General features: G+C 41.5%; 1 protein-coding gene across 1 annotated transcript in view; it reads right to left on the bottom strand.

Moving 5' to 3' along the window:
* The window catches only part of LOC124880401 (unconventional myosin-IXAa-like), a 194574-nt gene that overhangs the window by 133775 nt on the left and 34158 nt on the right, over positions 1 to 26641 (bottom strand). Inside the window, exon 2 of the mRNA XM_047385494.1 lies at positions 17684 to 18653. Coding sequence (XP_047241450.1) covers positions 17684 to 18586 — 903 coding nt within the window. The 5' untranslated portion in view covers positions 18587 to 18653. The remainder of the gene's footprint in view (positions 1 to 17683; positions 18654 to 26641) is intronic.

Raw genomic sequence — 26641 nt, 5'->3', positions numbered from 1 at the left:
GAAGTTTTGCTTGTGTACTCAAGTTTTTGGGCAGGAAATGAAGCTGACTGCTGCAGGATGTTTTATACTGAACATGCGCCAAGTTCTTACCCGGTATGAGGAAGTTTCCTTCTTTGACAACCGGTGATTTACAGTCATTTGTTTTCATCACTGTCAACTGTAAGAAGTCCAATAATAATATCTACCGAAGGGAAGTTGCTTTGAGCTATTTTAGTTTGAGTTCCTTTTGAGAGACAAGGTAGTCTTCTCAGCTGAGACTTGTTTAAGCCATCATACAATTAAATCGTTAAGAGCAAAATAGGATTTCATTAGGGGCCCTCAACATTATAAAATCCCAAAATTGTTAGGCATGGTGGAGGATCAGTGATGATGTGGACCTGTTTCTCTTCAGTATGCTTCTGGAACTTTGCTAGCATGTATAGCATCATGAGCTTTTTTAAGAAAAAAGCTGTAAAGAAAAGAGAAAAATGGGTCATTATTAGGTCTTTCAATAAGATAATAATCCATTTCAATCCTCAGACCTACATCCCGTCGTAGATTAGTGGGGTAACTTGAAGAGAACATAGTAGAGGAAGTGGGATGATCCTATTTTAAGACATTTGAACATCTTTAATAGCACTAAACCAAGTGTGCCCAGCACTGTAATTATGGAAACTGTAAGAGAATTGACCCTGATTTGACCTCCTGGTGTCATGCAAACCTGACTGTGCGCCATTGCTCTTGAAGTTTATCCCGTGTTGTTATGCACCAGGGCTGCCAATTTGTTCGAGGTGAACCTTCTCCATAAACTTCCAAACAAAGGCAGAATTTGTTTTCCTTACAGGATTCAAAATAACTTTTCAAAGACTGAAGCTAAACCGCAGGGCACAAAGAGAAGAACTGAAAAACAAGCTCGCTCAAGTGTATCTGAAAACGGGATATTTCCAGAAACGTTCCAGAAATAAATAATTTAATGACAATCTCTAAAACAACAATGTTGAAAAGGAACACAGATTAAAGGAGGCAAAGGCTTTTTGATTTGAGCCAGTTCAATGGAGAAGCCTAGTTAACAGTTTCAAATGTTCAAGACCACGAACACCAGTTTTCTCAACTGCAACTGCCTCCATGACCCCAGATGGTCTTTTGTCCAGATAAGATTCCTCATGGCCATAATCTTGTCTGATTGCTGTGACACCACGCAAACAGGCTCAAATTGAATCAGACCCATTTGTTCTATCAATTTCCTGTCCTGAACCTTTCACTAAATCTGCTGGGAGGAGATGAGGAGAGTCCTCGAGAGAGAGAAGGGAGGGAAAGAAACTCCTCTAATACAGCCTGCTCACACTGAATTACCACTGCAATGTGCAGTAGTTTGGAGTACTAGGGCAGCAAAAGGACTTTACTTTTACAAGTGGGCATCCTGGTGGGCACTACATGTTGGAAAAATGTGAAAAATACTACAGAGGCAGACCTTTTTTAGGCAGGGCACTTCAAACATACAAGCAGCATCAGGAGAAGGACTAAACTGAGCAAAAAACAGAAAACCAGGCTAGGTCAACTATACGGCCAGACGGCATGTGTGAACACAGTGAATCTGTCTGCAGGGATAAATGCACACCAGGCTGAGCTTCCTGGGAAAGGAGAGTGGGAACGCTCCAGGGAAAGACAACATAAGGGAAGAATCCTGTAAACAGATTTTAAGGAGTACATTGCAAAGTGTTTGGAGCCAACAGGACACCGATTACAGGGACAGAGGTGCCAACAAGAACAAATGTGGGTGAGGTGGACTAACTGATTGGGCAACACTCATCCAGCTAAGGCACAAACCTCTTAAGTAAAGAAATTCTTCTTTGTCTTGAAGACTGAATCCTTCTGGTATTGCCACAGTAAGTGCAGGAATTAAATTGAATAATTGCATCTCCACCTAGTTGTAGAAAAAACCAGAGGGAAGCATTAACAGTATGATTCACTAGTCAGAATTTTAAGACCGATTTCTGATATGCAGTTTTTATAAAGCTCGGACCTGGATTTTTCTTAATCCAGCTTGTTCCATGTCAGACAAAGATTGTAAAGCTACAAGAACAAAGAACTGAGGATCTGAGCTCTACTCCATTCATCCTTCCTATTTACTGCTGAAAGTCTTGCTCTCTCTATCACTCTCTTGCAGTCTGAATGGCATGCTAACATGTTGTAGAAAATGCAGTTTCTTTTTAAACTGATTCTTACATATTTGTGCTTTATCAAACACATCAGATTCCTCTGTGCATCTTTAATTATGACGATAAAGGTGTTAACTTTTACAAATAAGTAAGACTGAGCTTAAAATGCCTAGTGTGTTTGGTTACATTAAAAAACAGGAGTACCTTCAGTCCAATATTCCTTAAAACTCCATTAAATGCGTAGGATGAGTTGAAGCAAATGTGACCAGTCATTGTAAATGAAATGATGAGCAATAAAACCAGCATGCAACGCCCTGGCTTGATAGCTGAGAGCTTTTCAATGTCTCATTGCAGTTTAAAAACTAAGGGCAAACTCAGTCATGGGTAAAAGTCTCGTGTTGGACTGCTGGCTGGAGAACTGGCCACTAACATGTTCTGACAGGCACCTCTCCTCTGTAAACCCACACACACACAAACACACATAATGATACATGTTGAGCAGTGGAAACCAGAGCAGTAGTGCCCTCATTCAAGAGCGAGCAGATGCAACTCCCCCTGCAATAAATGCATGCCTTCAGCGAAGGTGCCGTAACACGCAGGCATCCTCTGCAGACCTCCTCACAGGTATTATGGTTTTCATCTGGCCTTTCGGGTTCAGTGGGTTCACCCTCAGCAACCATGCACCTCTTTCTCCACAGTAACTGTGTCCATATGCCCAGGCTATGCGGGATTTAGAGCTTTAAAAGTGAGTAGCAGTCTTCGATCCCAGCCTTGGTGGTTCCTGAATAGTGGTAGCCAGCCTCTGGAGCCCTTTCAAACTTACCCCTAATGATACCCTCTTCTTTGAACAAATTTTTTCTATTAGCAGAGTGCTGCAGTACTACCTAGAGTCATCCATCAGGCACAGGACACAGCTCCTGTCCCTGAGGGCTTGGTAGAGAGCAAGGGGAGCCATCTGGATGGGAACCATCTGGTGAAGCGGTGTCTCTTTGGCTACGGCTACATTAAGAAAGACCGCTAACCACACAGATTCAACAAAGACCGGCTTTAATCTGACCCCTGATGCCCCTGAGGAGCCTTTAGTCTGTCTGTGTAAAGATACAGCACCTCACAGATGAAAACAGTCAAAAACCCTCAGTTGGGCTTCAGGAAGTTTAAGGTATGGGTGCACACTTGTTAGGAAAGTTCCCTTTAAAAATCTTTAATAACTTCTTAGCCACAGATTAGACGTATTCTTCGGTTTAATGGGTTATAGCTACAATATAAAAATGTCATGCGTTTCTTTCTTTTGATTTTATGTGGTCACTGCAACTGAAAAAAAAGCTTTAATGCAATTAAATTATGCATTAATATTTACGCCAATGCACAGAAGCAAAAAATAGTCTTGAATACCACAATTTCCAAGATTAGCATCATTTGAAAGGTACGTTCTTAGAGTTGCTTCATCACTGCCTGGGACTACATAACAATTCTCAGTTACCAGTCATGCCCTTTGTGCTCCAGCTGGTTGTAAGTCTTAATTTTCTTTATTTTAAGTTTTATCAAAGCCTCTTGTTTTGATAATTCTGATATTTCTATAATCTATTATTTGCTAATCTTTAGGTGTGCCCTGATAAAATTCCACAATTCCAATATCAGTCACTGATAAAATTCTGTCTGTCCAATGATTCTGTGAGCTACTATTTAACAATCACAGCCTATGCTGTGTACGTTGCTTGCAAAACTGTATTTTGTACATAATTTGGTTGATCTAACAAATGTGGCTTATTCCCAACAATCTATCCTAATCCAGTTAAAAAGAGGCTGGCTGCTGCACCTACCTATCTGTTTGCATCATGTGATGTGCTCTAATATGTGTTTAAATATCCCAAGACGGCTCTCAGAATAGGAGAGAGATATGCGCCGAGAGGAGCTGAAACACTCAGCAATAACGATTACAAGGGTTAAAGCAAAGTGCAAAGTTTATAAAGCAGGAAAACCTTTTCCATAAGATCTGCTACACCATTAACTGGAACTGCACCAAAATATGTTACAAGTTAATATATTAACAAGTGTCATCAAAATAGGGAAAAAAATGTGCTAATGTTAGCCTAGCAAACAGCTCAGCTTGGAAAACATTGTTTGTAGGAGCAACACGTGAGTTTATGAAAGATTGTAGACTTTCTAATTAAGAGTGAGCTAGCAAGTTTCTTAACCAAGTTAAATTATGTAAGAAAGACTGACTTGAAGAAACTCTGGTCGGGACCTTTGAAATGTCGTGTTTCATTTTACTGTAGTTTGAAGTCACTGACTCTTAAGGCATATATGGTTGAGCCTTAAATTATTCATACACCTGGCAGATTTAGGGTTGATGCAATGTTTTAATTTTGATTTGTTTCCTCTAACTGGAAGTAATATAACCGTTTTGGAGAAGCTCAGCCATTTTAACAACATGAATCCAATAGAGACACTGTGGAGGGAGCTAAAGATTAGGGTGATGGCAAGGAGGCCTACCAGTGGAGGCGTGCAAAAAGCTTGTCAACAAAACAAGAGCCAGTGAGATGTAATGCCAATGAAGTCTTTTCATTGATTATTGAGAGGGTTAGAAATGATTTACGACATAAATTTTTTTTTTTTTGTTAAAATGTAAATAAACACTTTTTTCTAAACTGACACATCGTCTTATCTTGTGGGAGACAAGTGCGTCATTTTCAATCAGAAACAAACGTGGTTGGATGAAGATTAATCTGCCAAGGGCATGAATAATTTTGGGCTTAGCTGTACGTAGTTAATGACTTATCCAAATGTAATTGGTATGAGAATATGCCTAATCTTAAATTACTTGATCTTGAACAAGAAAATCCCGATCCCAAATGTAAATTCCAGTTAATAGGTTTATTGTAACTAATGTTGTTTAATATCTGATCAGTGCATCTCATAGGGCAGTGCAAGTGATCCAAAACGCAGTTACTGTGCCCAAGTCCCATCTCTGGCTTCAGTTTGACAATGTTATGAAATTTCTGTATGTAGATCACTGCTGTTTAAGCAAGGATTTTTTTCTGAATCAGGGTACGACGGTTCAAGTTCTGTAGGATAAAATTTATAACAATTTAACTGTATGAAACCCATTTGGCTTTATTGTTCAGGGATCTGATCCGACATCCCTTGCCTGCCAGACACAAATGGGCAAGGAAGCCAAGTCCTTCCCAACAGTCTGCCAGGTGACTTCCCATGAGCCCTACCCTGCTGCACGCTCATATCTGTGTCGCCTTGCTCTCAACTCAGCTCACACATGACTGCAGTCTCTAGCTATTTGCAGCGGGATATTAAAGGCTTTTACACGACAAGAAATTATGAAAGTGTGATTAGAGCATTTTGAGAAAGGTTAGATGATACCACTGCCATAATGTAATAGAGACAGTAAGCAGAATGGGTGCACTGCTGCATTTCTGAGACGTGTTGGGGCTGCTGCACCGCAGCTAAAGGTCATCACACTGAACCCTGCAGCAGCCTGGAGCAGAGGCTAATTAGAACAGTGGGTATCTGTGAGCATAGCAGCGCACACTCAGCTAAAGGTAAAGATAGTGAGGCGTCTCTTTAAAACTACATACGTGGACATGCATACACACACACACACGCAACTCTGTCCTTGATAGAGACAGACATATCAAGAGAGTGTTTCCATCCAGCAGTGAACTGGATCTTTAGCAAAGGTGCACAATCAGGTCGCTTTCGCCAGATGGAAAGTTATGAGGTATGTGGCTGTGTATACAAGCCAAAGTAGTGACACTAAAATGTACTGTTTCTCAGAACACAGTGCCTTGCTAAAGTATTCACACCCTTATACTTTTTCATGTTTACAGCTACTAACTTTTTTTGTTAAGATTTTATGTAGCTAATCAACATAAAGCAGCACAGAACTGTGAAGTGGAAAGAAAACAATACATGGCCATTTCTGAGTCATTTCTCTGTACAATCACATTTCACAACAATGACAGTTGCACACCATTTGGGCTTTGTTTCTACCAGCTTTGCACATCTAGAGACTGAAATGTTTGCCCATTATTCTTTACAAAATACCTCAAACACAGTCAGATTGGATTAGGAGTGTCTGTGGACATCCGCTTGCAGGTCTCACCATGGATTTTAAATTTGATTCAGTTCTAGACTTTGACGGGACCATTTTAACCCATGAATATGGGTTGTTATTCAAAATTCTATTATAGCTGTGGTTGTATTTTTAGGGTCATGGTCCTACTGGAACCTCCGTCCCAGTCTCTAGTTATCTGCAGCCTCTAACAATGTTCCTCTGAGTATGATCCTGTGTTCCACCCACCTGCCAAATAACTCTGACCAGCTTCTCTATTCCTGCAAAAGAAAAACACCCACATAGCATGATGCTCCCATCACCCATTTCCATTGAGATGGTACAGGGGTTGGACAATGAAACTGAAACACCTGGTTTTAGACCACAATAATTTATTAGTATGGTGTAGGGCCTCCTTTTGCAGCCAATACAGCAACAATTTGTCTTGGGAATGACATATACAAGTCCTGCACAGTGGTCAGAGGGATTTTAAGCCATTCTTCTTGCAGGATAGTGGCCAGGTCACTACGTGATACTGGTGGAGGAAAACGTTTCCTGACTCGCTCCCCCAAAACACCACAAAGTGGTTCAATAATATTTAGATATGGTGACTGTGCAGGCCATGGGAGATGTTCAACTTCACTTTCATGTTCATCAAACCAATCTTTCACCAGTCTTGCTGTGTGTATTGGTGCATTGTCATCCTGATACACGGCACCGCCTTCAGGATACAATGTTTGAACCATTGGATGCACATGGTCCTCAAGAATGGTTCGGTAGTCCTTGGCAGTGACGCGCCCATCTAGCACAAGTATTGGGCCAAGGGAATGCCATGATATGGCAGCCCAAACCATCACTGATCCACCCCCATGCTTCACTCTGGGCATGCAACAGTCTGGGTGGTACGCTTCTTTGGGGCTTCTCCACACCGTAACTCTCCCGGATGTGGGGAAAACAGTAAAGGTGGACTCATCAGAGAACAATACATGTTTCACATTGTCCACAGCCCAAGATTTGAGCTCCTTGCACCATTGAAACCGACATATGGCATTGGCATGAGTGACCAAAGGTTTGGCTATCGCAGCCCGGCCGTGTATATTGACCCTGTGGAGCTCCCGACGGACAGTTCTGGTGGAAACAGGAGAGTTGAGGTGCACATTTAATTCTGCTGTTGGGACCCACAGCCATGGATTTCAACATTAAACTCCGGTACGGACTTTTCTGAACTTTCAAAATAAAGTGCATTAACCTTCTTCCGGCACAGCCAGGAAACGGGATATCTGCGGACTTCCTGTGACGTCACTACCCAGATAAAAACACAGCTGTTGCTACATCCGCCCTCTTCCACACGGCCGTCCAGAGGGACCGGATAGGGGAGGAAAGCGTGCTGATAGGCGACTGTGGCTCAGTAGGAAGAGTAGTCGTCTTGCAATCAGAAGGTTGTGGGTTCGATTCCAGGTTCCTCCTGCCATATGTCGATGTGCCCCTGGGCAAGGCACTTAACCTCAAGTTGCCTACCGATCTGCATATCGGTGTATGAATGTGTGAACGTTAGTGAGTGCGATTGGGTGAATGTGGCTCTAGTGTAAAGCGCTTTGAGCGGTCTGTATGACTGGAAAAACGCTATATAAGTTCAGTCCATTTATCCTTTAACTCTTCAACTGGATCCAAGGATGTCATACGATCATCGAACATATGCAATGAAATACTGTCTGTGTATCCGGTATTTTCATTCATGAACGGGGGTAATTAAGGTACAAGCATTGCTTGACTGTCTCTCCGAGCCCCCGCAGACGCAAACGGTGTTCGAGAGAAGTCCCTGCAAAGACGTGGTCTCCCAGCCCGGAAGGAAGACAGCAGAGACCGCAGCGGACAGGACGGGCAGCTCCGGAGCTAACCCTTTTGTTCACAGAATGAACGCACCTTCTGATCGTGAGAAGCTGAGGAAGTTAACGGGAAGCTAACCCTTTGTTCACTGTGGATACCTTCTTCAAACTTCATCGCCCCTTGGACAACATTTCCTCACCATGGTCAGAGGTTAGGTTTGGGCAGATTAACAGTTAGGATGAAATAATCTGAACATTTTCATTTATGAAATTTGTTTTTGTGAAACTCGGCTATCTTAGTGTTAGCAGGCTATCTGCAGCACAAGTGCCCTGTTTGTTTAGTCAAACTTTACTTGAAGGGTGATTTTAAACACAGAAGATTGCTCATAACGCGCCGTCCGCGCTTATGCATTTAACCCTTATATTAACCAATGTATTTTAAAGGTATGTGTTTGTTTCTGGTGCTGTTATCTGCTTCTTTGTTAACTCAACTGCTAACCGGTAAGAACACGTGCTTGCTACTAAAGAGTATTTAACAGAAAGGTTGTTTAGTCCCTAAACATCATTTACTAAATTTGATAACTAAGTAAACACCATTAAGCCCATTTCTCCAGAAAGATTTGGCTCGTTTCCAAAATATCCCCTTAATAATTTTTCTTCAAATGTTATTTGAATAAATGAAGGAAGCTAATTAAACACCGTTGAGAAATGGTCATCCAGAAGGTTGGTTTTATTCAGCAGATCATTATTTAAAATATAATTTCATTAAAATAATATTTTATCTGATCTTTCATTGTGAATGGTTGTCTAAAGGTTTGCTGATTATTGCCTAAGTTGCCAAGACAAACTTAACTTCATTTCCAGATTCTTCAAGATAATCCTTGGTTCTCAAACATAAACATTTCATGGTAATGTTGCATCACTCTTTTGGTCATAATTTTCAATCATCTTTAATCAACTTGTTAATATTGTACATAGTTCATTAGTCTTCATTATTCTTTAATTCTGCTTGGTAGTTTAGTTGGATTGTTTTAGCAAAGTAAAGAGTTTGTTGATTGAAATATGTTTGACTTTGAGTTGACTTACTTTTGTTAATAAATTCTTGTATTTTAAGAAATTGTGTGAATTCATTCCATATATGTGCAGAGTTTAAGCTGTTCAATAATGTCAGAGCTCGTCTCACACCTTTCTATTTTGTCCTATTCTGTTCTATTAGATATGTGTATATTGTACATTGTAAATTGTAAATTTGTATATTCTGTAATGCAAAAACAGAACAAAAGAGCAAAGTGTACCGGAGTCAAATTCCTTGTTTGTATGTACGAACTTAGCAATAAAGCTGATTCTGATTATGATTCTAATACCATCGCCTTACTGGGCTGGTATTCACAGGACAACCCTTAACAGACCGAAATATTATTTGATAAAATATTAATATTAAATAATATTCTCAGATTAATAATCACAACACTGCCGTGATTTGGGCAGCCGTGGTTTTATGTTTTTTAGATACAATCCAGGTTAGCACCCGAACATCCCTTTCAGACAGCTTCCTCTTGCGTCCACAGTTAATCCTGTTGGATGTGGTTCATCCTTCTTGGTGGTATGCTGACATTACCCTGGATACCGTGGCTCTTGATACATCACAAAGACTTGCTGTCTTGGTCACAGATGCGCCAGCAAGACGTGCACCAACAGTTTGTCCTCTTTTGAACTCTGGTATGTCACCCATAATGTTGTGTGCATTTCAATATTTTGAGCAAAACTGTGCTCTTACCCTGCTAATTGAACCTTCACACTCTGCTCTTACTGGTGCAATGTGCAATCAATGAAGACTGGCTACCAGGCTGGTCCAATTTAGCCATGAAACCTCCCACACTAAAATGACAGCTGTTTCAGTTTCATTGTCCAACCCCTGTATGTTCAGAGTTCTGCTTCTCTGATTAATGCTCACACAGTGCTCCATGAAATGCTCAAGCTTGGGAAATTGTTTTATAACCCAACCCTGCCTTAAACTTCTCCACAACTTTCCCCCTAACCTGTCTGGTGCGTTCCTTGGTCTTCATGATGCTGTTTGTTCATTAATGTTCTCTAATGAATGTCTAAGGTCTTCACAGAACTGTTGGATTTATACTGAGATTAAATTAGATGGACTAAGGCAGGCTGAAAACACCAAAGCCAAATTGCAGAGAGGAAAAGACTGTAAGTTTAAAGAAGAGTTCTGCATCATATTTGCAACCTACAGCTAAAAGCAATAAATTCCCAATACATACAATGGTTAAATTTCCTTCCATTCACATTCTCCAAAGACCTGTTTTTTTCTGGTTTTATTTCCCTTTGAACATGAAGAAATATTAATTTTAAGGCTTTGAACAGAGAAAAGTAGTCCTAACTGGATGCCTAACAGCGCACCCCTTGGTGCCACTTAATTCACTTTTTAATTATGTCAATCCAACAAGGAAGGCGTGCAAGCTCTGATTTAAAAGGCATTTCTAAAGTGCATGGTTGAAAAAAATAATATTTCACTCATGTGCTGGATCCACCTCCCTCCCGCGATTTATCCATTTGGCAGTAAGCTTCTAAAGTGAAACCGAAAAGAATGACTTATCTGAGTTTACAGGCTCCTATACAAATGTTCCCAACCCAGAGCCCGACCACAGCCTCTGCTGCCAGTGAGACATACTTCCTCCTGAAATATGTTTTCTTTTTCTACAGAGACCCCTTTCCTGATAAAAGAACGGTTAAAATGTCTGTCTTAACATCTGCTACCATTTTCAACTACTGAAAAATTACTTTACACCCTGTGGGTTTGTTCAGATGAGCTTATCCATTTGTTTGCTCAGCAAAGCTCCAAGAAGATGCTCCTTTAGTCTGCAGCAAAGTCTATAACTGATCTGAAAAATTAGGTAACATGTATGGTAAATGCAGTTATACAGGTCCTTCTCAAAATATTAGCATATTGTGATAAAGTTCATTATTTTCCATAATGTAATGATGAAAATTTAACATTCATATATTTTAGATTCATTGCACACTAACTGAAATATTTCAGGTCTTTTATTGTCTTAATACGGATGATTTTGGCATACAGCTCATGAAAACCCAAAATTCCTATCTCACAAAATTAGCATATTTCATCCGACCAATAAAAGAAAAGTGTTTTTAATACAAAAAACGTCAACCTTCAAATAATCATGTACAGTTATGCACTCAATACTTGGTCGGGAATCCTTTTGCAGAAATGACTGCTTCAATGCGGCGTGGCATGGAGGCAATCAGCCTGTGGCACTGCTGAGGTCTTATGGAGGCCCAGGATGCTTCGATAGCGGCCTTTAGCTCATCCAGAGTGTTGGGTCTTGAGTCTCTCAACGTTCTCTTCACAATATCCCACAGATTCTCTATGGGGTTCAGGTCAGGAGAGTTGGCAGGCCAATTGAGCACAGTGATACCATGGTCAGTAAACCATTTACCAGTGGTTTTGGCACTGTGAGCAGGTGCCAGGTTGTGCTGAAAAATGAAATCTTCATCTCCATAAAGCTTTTCAGCAGATGGAAGCATGAAGTGCTCCAAAATCTCCTGATAGCTAGCTGCATTGACCCTGCCCTTGATAAAACACAGTGGACCAACACCAGCAGCTGACACGGCACCCCAGACCATCACTGACTGTGGGTACTTGACACTGGACTTCTGGCATTTTGGCATTTCCTTCTCCCCAGTCTTCCTCCATACTCTGGCACCTTGATTTCCGAATGACATGCAGAATTTGCTTTCATCTGAAAAAAGTACTTTGGACCACTGAGCAACAGTCCAGTGCTGCTTCTCTGTAGCCCAGGTCAGGCGTTTCTGCCGCTGTTTCTGGTTCAAAAGTGGCTTGACCTGGGGAATGCGGCACCTGTAGCCCATTTCCTGCACACGCCTGTGCACGGTGGCTCTGGATGTTTCTACTCCAGACTCAGTCCACTGCTTCCTCAGGTCCCCCAAGGTCTGGAATCGGCCCTTCTCCACAATCTTCCTCAGGGTCCGGTCAACTCTTCTCGTTGTGCAGCGTTTTCTGCCACACTTTTTCCTTCCCACAGACTTCCCACTGAGGTGCCTTGATACAGCACTCTGGGAACAGCCTATTCATTCAGAAATTTCTTTCTGTGTCTTACCCTCTTGCTTGAGGGTGTCAATAGTGGCCTTCTGGACAGCAGTCAGGTCGGCAGTCTTACCCATGATTGGGGTTTTGAGTGATGAACCAGGCTGGGAGTTTTAAAGGCCTCAGGAATCTTTTGCAGGTGTTTAGAGTTAACTCGTTGATTCAGAGAAGCTCTCCCAGCTGAGTGTGCCCGACTCCACCTGCAGGTGGATCACTGACTTCCTGTCTGACAGGAAGCAGCGCGTGAGGCTGGGGAAGCACGTCTCTGACTCCCTGACCATCAGCACCGGTTCCCCCCAAGGCTGTGTTCTCTCTCCTCTGCTCTTCTCCCTGTACACCAACAGCTGCACCTCCAGTCACCAGTCTGTCAAGCTTCTGAAGTTTGCGGACGACACCACCCTGATCGGACTCATCTCTGATGGTGACGAGTCCGCATACAGATGGGAGGTGGACCATCTGTTGGACTGGTGCAGCCAGAACAACCTTGAGCTCAACGCTCTAAAGACAGTGGAGATGGTTGTGAACTTCAGGCAGAACCCAGCCCCACCTGCCCCCATCACCCTCTGTGACTCCACAATTGACACTGTGGAATCTTTCCGCTTCCTGGGAACCATCATCTCCCAGGATCTCAAGTGGGAGCCAAACATCAGCTCCCTCATCAAGAAAGCCCAGCAGAGGATGTTCTTCCTGCGGCAGCTGAAGAAATTCAACCTGCCAAAGACTATGATGGTGCACTTCTACACAGCCATCATTGAGTCCATCCTCACCTCCTCCATCACCATCTGGTACGCCGCTGCTACAGCCAAGGATAAGGGCAGGCTGCAGCGTGTCATTCGGTCTGCTGAGAAGGTGATTGGCTGCAGTCTACTGTCGCTCCAGGAACTGTACACCTCCAGGACCCTGAAGCGGGCAGGGAAGATTCTGGCTGATCCCTCCCACCCCGGTCACAGACTCTTTGAGACTCTCCCCTCTGGCAGGAGGCTGCGGTCCATCCAGACCAAAACCTCACGCCACAAGAACAGTTTTTTCCCATCTGCCACCAGCCTGGTTAACAAAGCCCGGAAACCACCCTGACATTCCCCCTTTCCCCCACACCCCCCCTTTTTTTGCTGACAGGACACCTGTAACCTGTAACTCTATGCGTTACATTAACGCTCAGCTTGGACTCCTGCTTACTTGCACTGCCATACTTGCACAATGATCACCTGCACTGTTGTATTGCTCTTGCATCTTATACTGCTCTATATTTACTCTCACTCACTTAAAACTGTGCACTTATATTTATATTATATTGTAGATATGTTTGTACTGTTTAATTTGTATTGTATTGCACCGACTACGCCAAAACAAATTCCTTGTATGTCCAAAAACGTACTTGGCAATAAAGCTTTTCTGATTCTGATTCTGATTCTGATTCAGATGATTAGGTCCATAGCTCGTTTAGAGACCCTTTTAATGATATGCTAATTTTGTGAGATAGGAATTTTGGGTTTTCATGAGCTGTATGCCAAAATCATCCGTATTAAGACAATAAAAGACCTGAAATATTTCAGTTAGTGTGCAATGAATCTAAAATATATGAATGTTAAATTTTCATCGTTACATTATGGAAAATAATGAACTTTATCACAATATGCTAATATTTTGAGAAGGACCTGTATACACAACATAAATAGTTTGATAGCCGTATAAAAAATTATATTGAGATCTGTATCACATACAGTAGCTTTAAACTGTTCAACTGAAAGAAGCTAAAACTATTATTCTCCATATTGGAGCTACCAAAGTGCCCAGAGTTTTATTACTTCATCATGGATTCATTTGAATTGGATTTAATAAGGCTTGGTGACCTCATATTTTCAGCCTGATTGCCTCAGGCTGAGAAGCAAACTCCCACAGAGCTTCGGCGGAGCAGCAGCATCTGACCGAAGCACGATTCAGCAATTGCCATTACAACTTGCGGAAATCCGAGAATTCAGCTGGTTCACTTCACCAGTCATGTGCTTGTGCTAAATGTCATTTGTTTACCCCAGTTATACGATTCTTCGAGAACCATGTTGGGCTCCTAGACATTCACACCACCTCGTATTTATCTCTGCACGCAGCTGTTTTACACAGGGGATTGTGGATTTATGCGAGTTCCATCCTTCCCATTTATTTTTGAATGGTTACAGCACGAAACAGCACAGTTAAATATTAAAAACCTCTAAAACCTGCCTTCCAATTAGCCACATACCTGTCTAATGAAATCTCATAACATGTTCAGGAAATAAGACAAATCCACGGGGATCCTTATTTATAAACCGAAGAGCCAGAAGCATCTGTACTTACCTCTTGGTATTAAACATCCTCAGATGATCTTTTTCCTAGCCCTTGTCATGACTGGTCAGGGCTGCTTTGACTACACAATGAGCATACATTTAACTTGGAGCATTCAAGCTGAAAGACCTATTTTCAGTTATATGGCAAAGACGACACAATTTTAAATTAAACCTTTCTGGTGGTTCAATGTGTCTGTGATGTCATGTGCTCAAGATTCCCAGGGCCTTTGGAAGAGAAAAAGCCCACAGCATACCACATGTTCCGCCATACCCAACAGTGGGCGTCAGGAGGTTTTCTTTATGTTTATTCCTTGTTTCATTCTAACCCCACATGAAGAGATGCAAAAAGCAGTCTTGGTCTCATTTAACTAAACCACACGAGTCTAGTTAAAGCCCCACTAGACATCAGAGAAACTTCACACTTTTACGTCTGTGATATGCCTTCAAGACAACTGGTTGGAATGTAAATGGTGGCTATTGGTTTTTAATGGAAAGCTGGTCCAAGATGAGTTCAAGATGCCAGTTTTTGCTGCAGTTCTCCTTCAAGTAGTGATGGGAGGTCCAGTTCTTTTCGAAAATTTTGCTCTTTTGGCACAGCTCCCCTGGAGCGCTCCCAAATGACTCTTCATTTAGTGTCACTCTGAGTCTTAATTTTTGACCTAATTTAGCAATTATTAATGGTTTCTGTGTTGGTAAGCATCATTTTTATATATTTATGGTTCCTAAAGTTCAGAGTTGTTTAACATTTGCCATTTCCCATATCACTGAAATATAGCTAGACTCTACTCCTACTTTAGTGGTCGCTAATTTCTTTGCATTTAAACCTTTCTCTCAGTCTCTCTGCTGCTCAGTATACCTGGCTGTGAAAAAATTTAAAAGGCACTGTAAATTTTTATTACAGACTGACACTTAAATTAGGCTGCTTAACAAAAACTGACAAACAGTGCTGTGTCAGGCTCTTTGATTATTTTTATACTCTCTGAATCTGACCTATCATCATCTCACAGTTTTTGAAGCTCTGAAAATTGGATTTGTTTTATTTTTATTCTAAGTGACTCAGACATAGTTTCATAGACAAGTCTAAACTAGCCATGGTGTCCTTACAGAAAAGCTCGAAGACACAAAAACCAATTTCCTTTATCTCTAAACTAGAAAGTGCAAACACTTCTTTTAGGAGGATGTAGATTGATTTTTTGTATTAGGTGCCCCGATAGGGTCATATTACCAAACTACAACCAGAAATAAATTGCAGTGTCACAAAACCTCCCTTTGCCGTTTTTTAGGCATGTAACTCTTCCCCAGTGCACCTTGCTTTTCACACCTTGGTCAGACAGGTGATTGATGGAGACGTGATTACATGGGACACAGTCATGCTCCCACCCACAGCTCTCCACAAGTGTCTAAGCAGAGCCCAGTTCCTCAGAGAGTACTGTAATGTTCCTGTATCTGTGCTTTTATCAAAACAAGCCTCTCTGTCTGTCACCCCTGGCATTTAACTTCTGACAGCTTATTTCACACTTGTGTAAAACAAACCATCTGTTATTGTGCAAGAGGTTCCTCTCAGAAATGTATATTTCATTCATCCAATTTATACATCTCTATATGAGGCAAATAAAACTGTAGCCTTCACATAGGATGCACATGGTGCCAACATGTCATGTCAAGTTATGTTGACATGACATGACCATACACCCTGACAGCTGCAGAGGGATATAGCTGTACGTAGGAGGTCCACAAAGACTCACAGCCGCTGGGATGAAGAGAACATTTAGTCCTTCAACAGACCTTCACCAAAACATGAAATTCCAAATGAAAATCCATAATCCATAATCCATTGTTGATTTATAATCCTGAGGGGATTAGGGAGCATACCATTTGTTTTGTTTTTTTCTCAATGCAGAATCTGGAAAGCATTTCTAGGTCATGTAATATAAATAAACCAGTTATATGTGGTAAAGCTGGGGCCAACTGTAGGTTTTACTATAAAGGCATTTCAGTTTTGACCAGACATTTCTATAATCCATGCCATGCCTGGTCACATGAGCTAAAAAAAGCACTGACTTCTCATAAGATTTCTTTCAGAATTTCTTTTTCTTTCCACAAATCGATGTATTTGGGCTGCAACAATTAAACTTTGACGCAAAATTTCCTGCATCGAAGCATCGTTTTAAAAAAATTTAACCAACAATGCTAACTGGCTGAATATTTCAGTCTCAGTGGTAAGCACTATATATCACATACAGTTCACTAAGGGGACTGCAGAGGGCAGTATAGCCTCAATTGCCTAGTGAGTAATGCCCACCCTATCCTACGAATTATTGTCGCTTGAAGTTTTAGGCGAGAATGTAGCTGTGTAAACTTGAAATATCTGCTTGGTTTATCAAGATATGGCTTAATTACGAAATTCCTCCAACGTTTTTGGAGATGTCAGTTCCGTTGTGCTAACAACCTGCTGTGATGTGATTGGGCGGTCAAAGCTCGTTACACCTATAGAGAACACCTGACATAGAATTAAATTGCAGGAGGAGCAACTTAGAATTAGGGAAAAACAAAATGCAAGTTATGGATATATTTTACATTATATACAAATTATTTAAAAACACACAAAACTTACTTCCATTTGTCAAAAATATTGCTAATATCTCGTCTAGTTCTTGTGAAACTAATATTGTGTATCCTTTCATCTATGAAGTTGGATGCATCATTACACCCCCAGTGATTTCTAATTTCCGTCTTTGAGGACCTATTTCCTGCATGTTTCAGATGTTTTTCTGGTTCAGAGCACCTGAATCAAATTTATGGGTTATTACCAGGCCTGTGCAGACTTTGAAGAAATAGTGAAGTAATGCAGACATTTAAATCAGCAGTGCTGGAGGAAGCACCTTGCTAAAATATTCAAGACACAGGCCCTCAAGCAAGGAAATTGGACACCAATGGTTTAAATGTTACTTTAAATTTGGTGACACTGTTATCAGTAAGGCATATGCAGCAGTTACCACTTTAAAGTTAGTTCAAACAGTGACGAAAGGTGAAATTATGAACAATGAAAAAGAACCAAAGAATAAGCAGCAAAAAAAAAAAAGTAATCTAGACAGATAACAAATACTGCCATAAAATGATAGATTTCTTGAGAACAAACCTGGGAGAAACAATGATTGATTTGGTCATGCAGATGTTTAGATTAAGATCCTTACCTCTAAAACTGGTCCTGCTCCCAGGATAATCTGCTCCACACCACTGGCAAAACCCTTTTGGCTTAGAGCTGTCAGGTGATGAATAAGGAAGTTGGTGCTCTGAGTTTTCCCCGATCCACTTTCGCCAGAAATCACGATGCACTGGTTTTTCCGTCGCTGCAACATAGCATGGTATGCCACGTCTGCCACAGCATAGATGTGCGGCTCTAGCTTTCCAAGCGTATGGTTGTCGTATAGTTTGACGTATTTAGGATTATAGATGGGCAAGAATTGGAAAGGGTTAATCACAATAAGAATACTCCCAACGTAAGTGTAGATCTTCTCCTGCCTGAAACGAGCGCGCAGGCTTTCCAGAAGGGCGCGCTCCGTCAGCTCTGGAAGAGCGCACAGATCAGATGGCGGATCGTTCCCTGCAGGCTGAGGTAGGAAACCCCGTTCCACCATCCGCCGCCGTTCCTCGGTCACCCGCAGCCACATCTGCAAGCTGCCACCATAATGAATAGATCCATCTAGATTTTTCTCTCGCAGCAGAAAGCGATAGTCTTCACCGCTGCCCAAGCCACTGCGATTCTCCAGGGCCGTTCTTGGCCACAGCATCATGCGCTGAACTGGGCAGTCCCCAGGGTTGAGGATCCATTCCTCCCCGCCAAACTCCTTTACCTCAGCCAACACATAGCATTTGGTGCGATCCAGGTGCAACCGCTCAATGAGGCACTCGATGGCTTCAGCAGCGGTGGTGTTTTTGCGGGCACTGACGGGGCAGTAAATTGTACCCTCAGCCAGTGAGCCCGGATAGACGCGCAGGGAAAACTCCTGGTCCTCCAGGCGACGCCGCATGCTGCCTGTAATGGTGGCCAGATTGGCGCTGCTGGCGTAGCTGCAGCCGCCATCTTGTAAGCTCATGGTGGAGCAGCAGGTCCCATCGGCAAACTGCTCTCTGGGACCGGAGGATTGACTCAGGACATCCCAACTAGAGAAGACAGATGGGGAAAAGAAGGAGAAATAGAACAAGGTTAAAAAAAGGAAGTATAAGGTAATGCAGGCAAATAAATCACATTTAACCTTTCACCTACAAGACCTGCTTTTCTTCAGTTCTTTTTAAAATGCTCATGCTGTACCATAGATTCAGTCAAAATAACTTTTAATGTATTCCGAGACCATAAAAATATGAAGCAAATATATGTCTTTTTTTTAAGTGCAAATAAAGTTTTTTTATCTATGCCTGTTCAGTTCCTCCTGACATCTCCCCGAAAGTCATGGATGCCCAATAAACAGCCGTGTTTGCTCTCAAACAGAACCAGAGAATCTATCAAGAAGCCTTACCTGACCGGGTCAGAGAGGACTAATCAAAGATTTGATTGCGATAAAAATATTTTTGTTTGCATTGTAGGCCTAAACTTCGTTGCATTTATCTATTTTTGTGGAACCACCATAAAATCTAACCACAAAGCCAACACAGACAGCCTTCCGGTCTCAGAGCACCATTTATGCTAAATTTGTGATGTTTGTGAAGAAATTTCTACGTCAGCTGAGAGACAGGCAAATTGGGAACAGATGAGCAGAAGAACAGTCCAATTTTGGACAACAGTAAGGCATTTAGTTCTTCCTGTAGTGGTGGTGTTGGTGTTAAATGTTTCAGATGGGTTGGATTTCAGAATAGGCCAATAAAAAACATTCTATAGGTTACTGAGAGACCTTTAATTTTAATGAGTTTAGATCATGTTTTGTAATGTTCTATCCTAGTCTGAAAATGTCTGTAATCTGTAGTAATACAGCAGAACTAGTGTAGCAACAAGGTTTTGTCTTTGTGTGTTTTTTGTTCAGTATAATCAATGGTGTGTTTACATTATGCTGATTAATAACAGTAATGCTGATCTGCCACCAATGATCCACATAGCCCTGTCTTTCAGTATTTAACCCTTTCTCTCCTAGACATAGCTACTGACTGAGCTTCTACTGTGACTAACTCTATGTTCTCTCTTTCAGACTCTAACCTTGAAAACTGGCTCAGAGTTTATCTGTTCTTTCTTTCTAGATGAAACGACTAAAGGAGCTACATCCATTAACATTTACTTTTCCTTCCCATAGAAAGTACTCCTGGATCAGTGCTTCTTTGTTCTCTTTGTGTCTCTGCTCTGTTCTCTCAAACCTCCAGTCAGTCGTGGCAGATGGCCGCTCACACTGAGCCTGGTTCTGGTTCTGCTGGAGGTTTCTTCCTGTTAAAAGGGAGTTTTTCCTCTCCACTGTCGCTACATGCATGCTCAGTATGAGGGATTGCTGCAAAGTCAACACCAGTGACTGTCCACTGTCTCTACATGCTCATCCAGGAGGAGTGAATGCTGCAAGTCACTGACTGGATGCAATCTGCTGGGTTTCCTTAGACAGAAAAACTTTTTATCCAATTTGAATAAAAAACTGAATCTGACTGAACTGTTCAATGATTACGATTAATTGGAATGTATGAACCTGACTGTTGTGAAGAACCTTGAGACGACATGTGTTGTGAATTGGCGCTATATAAATAAACTGAATTGAATTGAATTAATGCTTGATTTAATTCATTAATAGATTTTGTTGATTTTTCAAATCTAATATTCACCGAAATAGTTAAACTTGTCTCAATCACGCTACAAACAAGAGAACAAAGGCAGGCTTGTCATACACCCATACAAATCCTGACAGCTTTTCAGCTTTTCCATTACTTTGAGTCACAACACAGTCAGTAATGTCATAGCATTTTCATGAATCCTGCTACAGAGCAGGCCGACTGAATGGGCATTTTGTTTCCTATAGTAAAGGAAACTACTATCACTAACACCGCACAAGAGATGCACGGGACAGAGACAAAGACAGAGAGCTGATAGCTATTCAAAACAACCAGAAGCAGTAGCCGTTAAATGAATTTAAAGGTTAATGACCACATTTTATCAGACTCATGGACTCACCAGCAGTGTGTGTGTGTGTGGTGTGTATATACAGGTCCTTCTCAAAATATTAGCATATTGTGATAAAGTTCATTATTTTCCATAATGTCATGATGAAAATTTAACATTCATATATTTTAGATTCATTGCACACTAACTGAAATATTTCAGGTCTTTTATTGTCTTAATACGGATGATTTTGGCATACAGCTCATGAAAACCCAAAATTAATATCTCACAAAATTAGCATATTTCATCCGACCAATAAAAGAAAAGTGTTTTTAATACAAAAAACGTCAACCTTCAAATAATCATGTACAGTTATGCACAAAATTAGCATATTTCATCCGACTAATAAAAGAAAAGTGTTTTTAATACAAAAAACGTCAACCTTCAAATAATCATGTACAGTTATGCACAAAATTAGCATATCATTAAAAGGGTCTCTAAACGAGCTATGAACCTAATCATCTGAATCAACGAGTTAACTCTAAACACCTGCAAAAGATTCCTGAGGCCTTTAAAACTCCCAGCCTGGTTCATCACTCAAAACCCCAATCATGGGTAAGACTGTGGACCTGACTGCTGTCCAGAAGGCCACTATTGACACCCTCAAGCAAGAGGGTAAGACACAGAAAGACATTTCTGAACGAATACGCTGTTCCCAGAGTGCTGTATCAAGGCACCTCAGTGGGAAGTCTGTGGGAAGGAAAAAGTGTGGCAGAAAACGCTGCACAACGAGAAGAGGTGACCGGACCCTGAGGAAGATTGTGGAGAAGGGCCGATTCCAGACCTTGGGGGACCTGCGGAAGCAGTGGACTGAGTCTGGAGTAGAAACATCCAGAGCCACCGTGCACAGGCGTGTGCAGGAAATGGGCTACGGGTGCCGCATTCCCCAGGTCAAGCCACTTTTGAACCAGAAACAGCGGCAGAAGCGCCTGACCTGGGCTACAGAGAAGCAGCACTGGACTGTTGCTCAGTGGTCCAAAGTACTTTTTTCGGAAGAAAGCAAATTCTGCATGTCATTCGGAAATCAAGGTGCCAGAGTCTGGAGGAAGACTGGGGAGAAGGAAATGCCAAAATGCCAGAAGTCCAGTGTCAAGTACCCACAGTCAGTGATGGTCTGGGGTGCCGTGTCAGCTGCTGGTGTTGGTCCACTGTGTTTTATCAAGGGCAGGGTCAATGCAGCTAGCTATCAGGAGATTTTGGAGCACTTCATGCTTCCATCTGCTGAAAAGCTTTATGGAGATGAAGATTTCATTTTTCAGCACGACCTGGCACCTGCTCACAGTGCCAAAACCACTGGTAAATGGTTTACTGACCATGGTATCACTGTGCTCAATTGGCCTGCCAACTCTCCTGACCTGAACCCCATAGAGAATCTGTGGGATATTGTGAAGAGAACGTTGAGAGACTCAAGACCCAACACTCTGGATGAGCTAAAGGCCGCTATCGAAGCATCCTGGGCCTCCATAAGACCTCAGCAGTGCCACAGGCTGATTGCCTCCATGCCACGCCGCACTGAAGCAGTCATTTCTGCAAAAGGATTCCCGACCAAGTATTGAGTGCATAACTGTACATGATTATTTGAAGGTTGATGTTTTTTGTATTAAAAACACTTTTTTTTATTGGTGGGATGAAATATGCTAATTTTGTGAGATAGGAATTTTGGGTTTTCATGAGCTGTATGCCAAAATCATCCGTATTAAGACAATAAAAGACCTGAAATATTTCAGTTAGTGTGCAATGAATCTAAAATATATGAATGTTAAATTTTCATCATGACATTATGGAAAATAATGAACTTTATCACAATATGCTAATATTTTGAGAAGGACCTGTACATCCATGCAATAATCCAGGGGCTGTAAAAGTGTGCCAAGATTAACATCTGCCACCTTCAACACAAGAGATGCTGTAATTAGGGGACAATGGTTTAATTCCCTTCTTCCCCACTGATAGGTGAAACAGCACTTTATTCTGTCACTCTTTTTCTCACACACTCAGACATACAGTCCAGTTACACTGACTGAACTGCTCATAATGTCACTCTGGTGAACAGAGTGGGAGGAAAGTGTTGGTCGGCTGGCTACAGAGAGACACATCAAACTTTTCAGTGTCACTAATATTTACAGTGATTTTATTGTTAAAGACGTGCAAGAAGAGGTATGTGCGGCAAGTGAGCATAACAGGACTGGCTCATCTGGAGAGATTATGCAAAGAGGAACAGTCAAAGATTCCTTTCTTGGTATGCTCCAACCTTGTGGAACGCTACAGTAGACCATTAGTTGTTGTCCATTTGGCATGCCTCAGTTATCTCCTACTATACTGCTACTTCTGTTGGTGTGACATGGTAAAGCAATAAAACATGAATATATTTCAAGGCTTTCTACACATCTTTACAAGGTGCTCCATTAGATCTAGCCAGCACTTTATGCTTGGAAAAAATCATAAGCACATGCTTCATTTCATTGTTTTGATGCAACTATTTGCTCTAAGAAGGCGGCAATAGCATTAGTCTCTGTCTAAACTATTTCATTCCAACTATTTCTCTCTCAGATTTTTTCTTCCTTTAAAGTGTTAATGAACAGTTGGCTATTTCAATAATTGTCATCTAAATAGACAGTACTTGGCAGTTCTAGAAAGAAAGAAAAAGAAAGTAAGAAAGCAAGAAAGAAAGAGTGCAAAAGGAAAGGATGAGGCATCCAGTTGCCCTTTGAGTGCTCCAGACAGACCCTCCTCCCCCTCCTGATGTCTGGAGTAATCATGACCATCTACAGCAGTCTGCAGCAGCCCACCACCACCAGACTGGGATGGAGAGATGGGAAAAAAAAAGAGGTAAAATGTGAAGGCTGAAACAGACAGCTGAGCAGAGAAAGATCGATGTTAGAAGAGAACAAGGCTCAAAATAACAAACGCAATCACTCTTTGGGGCGCTAATGAGCTATGAAAATAGAGTTTCGAGGGAGAAAGGGTAATAGGGTCAGCAGTTGAACTGCGTGGAGATTTCCTTTAGTGCAGATCTAGATTTCTTTTCTTTCTTTTTACTAAACAGTAAATACCAAAGGCTTCCAGTTTAGCTATTGTAATTATAACCCATGCTAATAGAATGGACTAATCAATTTAAAGGTTTTTAAAATCAAACTGATAAAAAAAAAAGCTAACATCAAGGTGACTGTGATGGGAAAATGTGGAGTTTGCACAATAAAACACATATTTAAATATAGATCAAATAAAAATAAGGCTTCTGATCAAAGTAATAGTAATTACCAGTTAAAATAAAAAACAGTGTTCATCATGTTTAATTAGCTATGTAAAGCTAATAAGCATAGCTATTAGCCAACTGCTATTTCTGTTCCCAGTTTGCAGCTGCAGAGGCCTCGGTCCCTCCCGTAGTTTCAGATATATGAATTTATTGGTGGAGAGACCTGCCTATAAAACAAAGAGCTGCTTAAAACTGCCCTTGTGTTTAGAATGACCGATGGCAGACAGCTGTGAATAAAAAAGTGTTTCTGTAATATGGGGTGAGATTTGCCCAGGCAAATTGAAAGTGTCAGAAGGAGAGAAAAAGTGTCAGCGTCACACTAATAAGAGTGAGATTTGGCAACCCTGCACGAACCATCAAAAGCGGACTTTACAAATCAACGGCTTTCTTGTAGAATACGTTCTGTCATTTATACTTTAGCAGTTTTTGCCTGAACATGTTTAGATTACACATTTAGTATCATTGTAATTACAGTAAAATGAAAGAAAAACGGGGGGGGGGGGGGGGGGGGCTGGTTTGGGCACCGTGGAAAAGTCGAAGTAAGGCTGTTGTATGTGTCCTGTTGAATGGCAACAAAAAGATCTTTGACAAGACATGCAACGGTTAATGCGGAAAGGTCGCTTGACCTGCTGCTATTGAGTTGCTATTGAGTTAAGTTATTGAGCGCCTAAGGGGGGTAATCAGAGTCAAGATGGTGAGTAGGTGTGAAGTGACCTATCCGAACAGAGCCATCTTCCTTTACGCCGGCTTCATCATGTAAGCCCATACCTGCTAAAGATGGCTCGAGTGGTTGACTTTAAAAATGGTACAAGTGCACTATGTTAACAAACAAGACAATCCAAATTAAAATGATCAGATTTAGTAAAATTCCACCTATAAATTCTAAAGTTGTAAAATTAAAATCAAGAATTTTATAACTGTTATATTTCATTTTGATCTACATTTCATATACTGTGAATTTAAAGCTATTTAATCACTACTTTAGAACAAAATCTTTTTTGCCAGAAAGTCAGTAAAACCTTTGCTGTAAATCGGAGGCAGACCATATGTAGGTGAGCAGTTTTTCTAACCCCATTTAAAGTTAGAAAGTGAGATGTAAACAGGGAACTTGGAATTACTTCTACATCCTACAAATTGATGTCCTCCTACAATATAAGGGGTGAGATTTTGGGGGCTCAATTAAATGAGATAATTTATATAATATTTATATCCCGAACAGCATTTTAACTGTTCAGTTCCAGAGGTAAGCTGCTCCAGCCTCTTCATTTGGTTCCTCTTCAGATTTCTGAGGTCTTGCTGAGTTCTGCCATCACTCTAACCAAGCGAGTCATTATGCTGGAAAACTGCTCCTTATGACTGCTGGTCTCATGTCTTCCTGTCACCAGCTGCTGAAAGCAAATGATGCTGTTTTCCTGATAAAAATGGATGACAGACACATACGGTGGTGAAACAGCTGTGGTTGGCAGTGAGTAAGTGCTAACAGTAATCTGCCATGCACTTCTTAGTGAAGAAATACAGTACAAACCAAAAGTTTGGACACACCTTCTCATTCAAAGAGTTTCCTTTATTTTCATGACTATGAATATTGTAGCTTCACACTGAAGGCATCAAAACTATGAATTAACACATGTGGAATTATATACTGAACAAAAAAGTGTGAAACAACTGAAAATATGTCTTATATTCTAGGTTCTTCAAAGTAGCCACCTTTTGCTTTTATTACAGCTCCGCACACTCCTGGCATTCTGTTGATGAGCTTCAAGAGGTAGTCACCTGAAATGGTTTTCCAACAGTCTTGAAGGAGTTCCCAGAAATGCTTAGTACTTGTTGGCCCTTTTGCCTTCACTCTGCAGTCCAGCTCACCCCAAACCATCTCGATTGGGTTTAGGTCTGGTGACTGTGGAGGCCAGGTCATCTGGCGCAGCACCCCATCACTCTCCTTCTTGGTCAAATAGCCCTTACACAGCCTGGAGGTGTGTTTGGGGTCATTGTCCTGTTGAAAAATAAATGATGGTCCAACTAAACGCAAACCGGATGGAATAGCATGCTGCTGCAAGATGCTGTGGTAGCCATGCTGGTTCAGTATGCCTTCAATTTTGAATAAATCCCCAACAGTGTCACCAGCAAAGCACCCCCAAACCATCACACCTACCCCTCCATGCTTCACGGTGGGAACCAGGCATGTAGAGTCCATCCGTTCACCTCTTCTGCGCCGCACAAAGACACGGTGGTTGGAACCAAAGATCTCAAACTTGGACTCATCAGACCAAAGCACAGATTTCCACTGGTCTAATGTCCATTCCTTGTGTTCTTCAGCCCAAACAAGTCTCTTCTGCTTGTTGCCTGTCCTCAGCAGTGGTTTCCTAGCAGCTATTTTACCATGAAGGCCTGATTCACACAGTCTCCTCTTAACAGTTGTTCTAGAGATGTGTCTGCTGCTAGAACTCTGTGTGGCATTGACCTGTTCTCTAATCTGAGCTGCTGTTAACCTGCAATTTCTGAGGCTGGTGACTCGGATGAACTTATCGTCCGCAGCAGAGGTGACTCTTGGTCTTCCATTCCTGGGGCGGTCCTCATGTGAGCCAGTTTCTTTGTAGCGCTTGGTTTTTGCGACTGCACTTGGGGACACTTTCAAAGTTTTCCCAATTGTTCGGACTGACTGACCTTCATTTCTTAAAGTAATGATGGCCACTCGTTTTTCTTTACTTAGCTGCTTTTTTCTTGCCATAATACAAATTCTAACAGTCTATTCAGTAGGACTATCAGCTG

This window comes from Girardinichthys multiradiatus, chromosome 2, assembly GCF_021462225.1.
Source record: "Girardinichthys multiradiatus isolate DD_20200921_A chromosome 2, DD_fGirMul_XY1, whole genome shotgun sequence".
Taxonomy (NCBI): domain Eukaryota; kingdom Metazoa; phylum Chordata; class Actinopteri; order Cyprinodontiformes; family Goodeidae; genus Girardinichthys; species Girardinichthys multiradiatus.
Note: the sequence above shows the minus strand (reverse complement) of the source record. Positions and strands in the feature narration are given on the sequence as shown.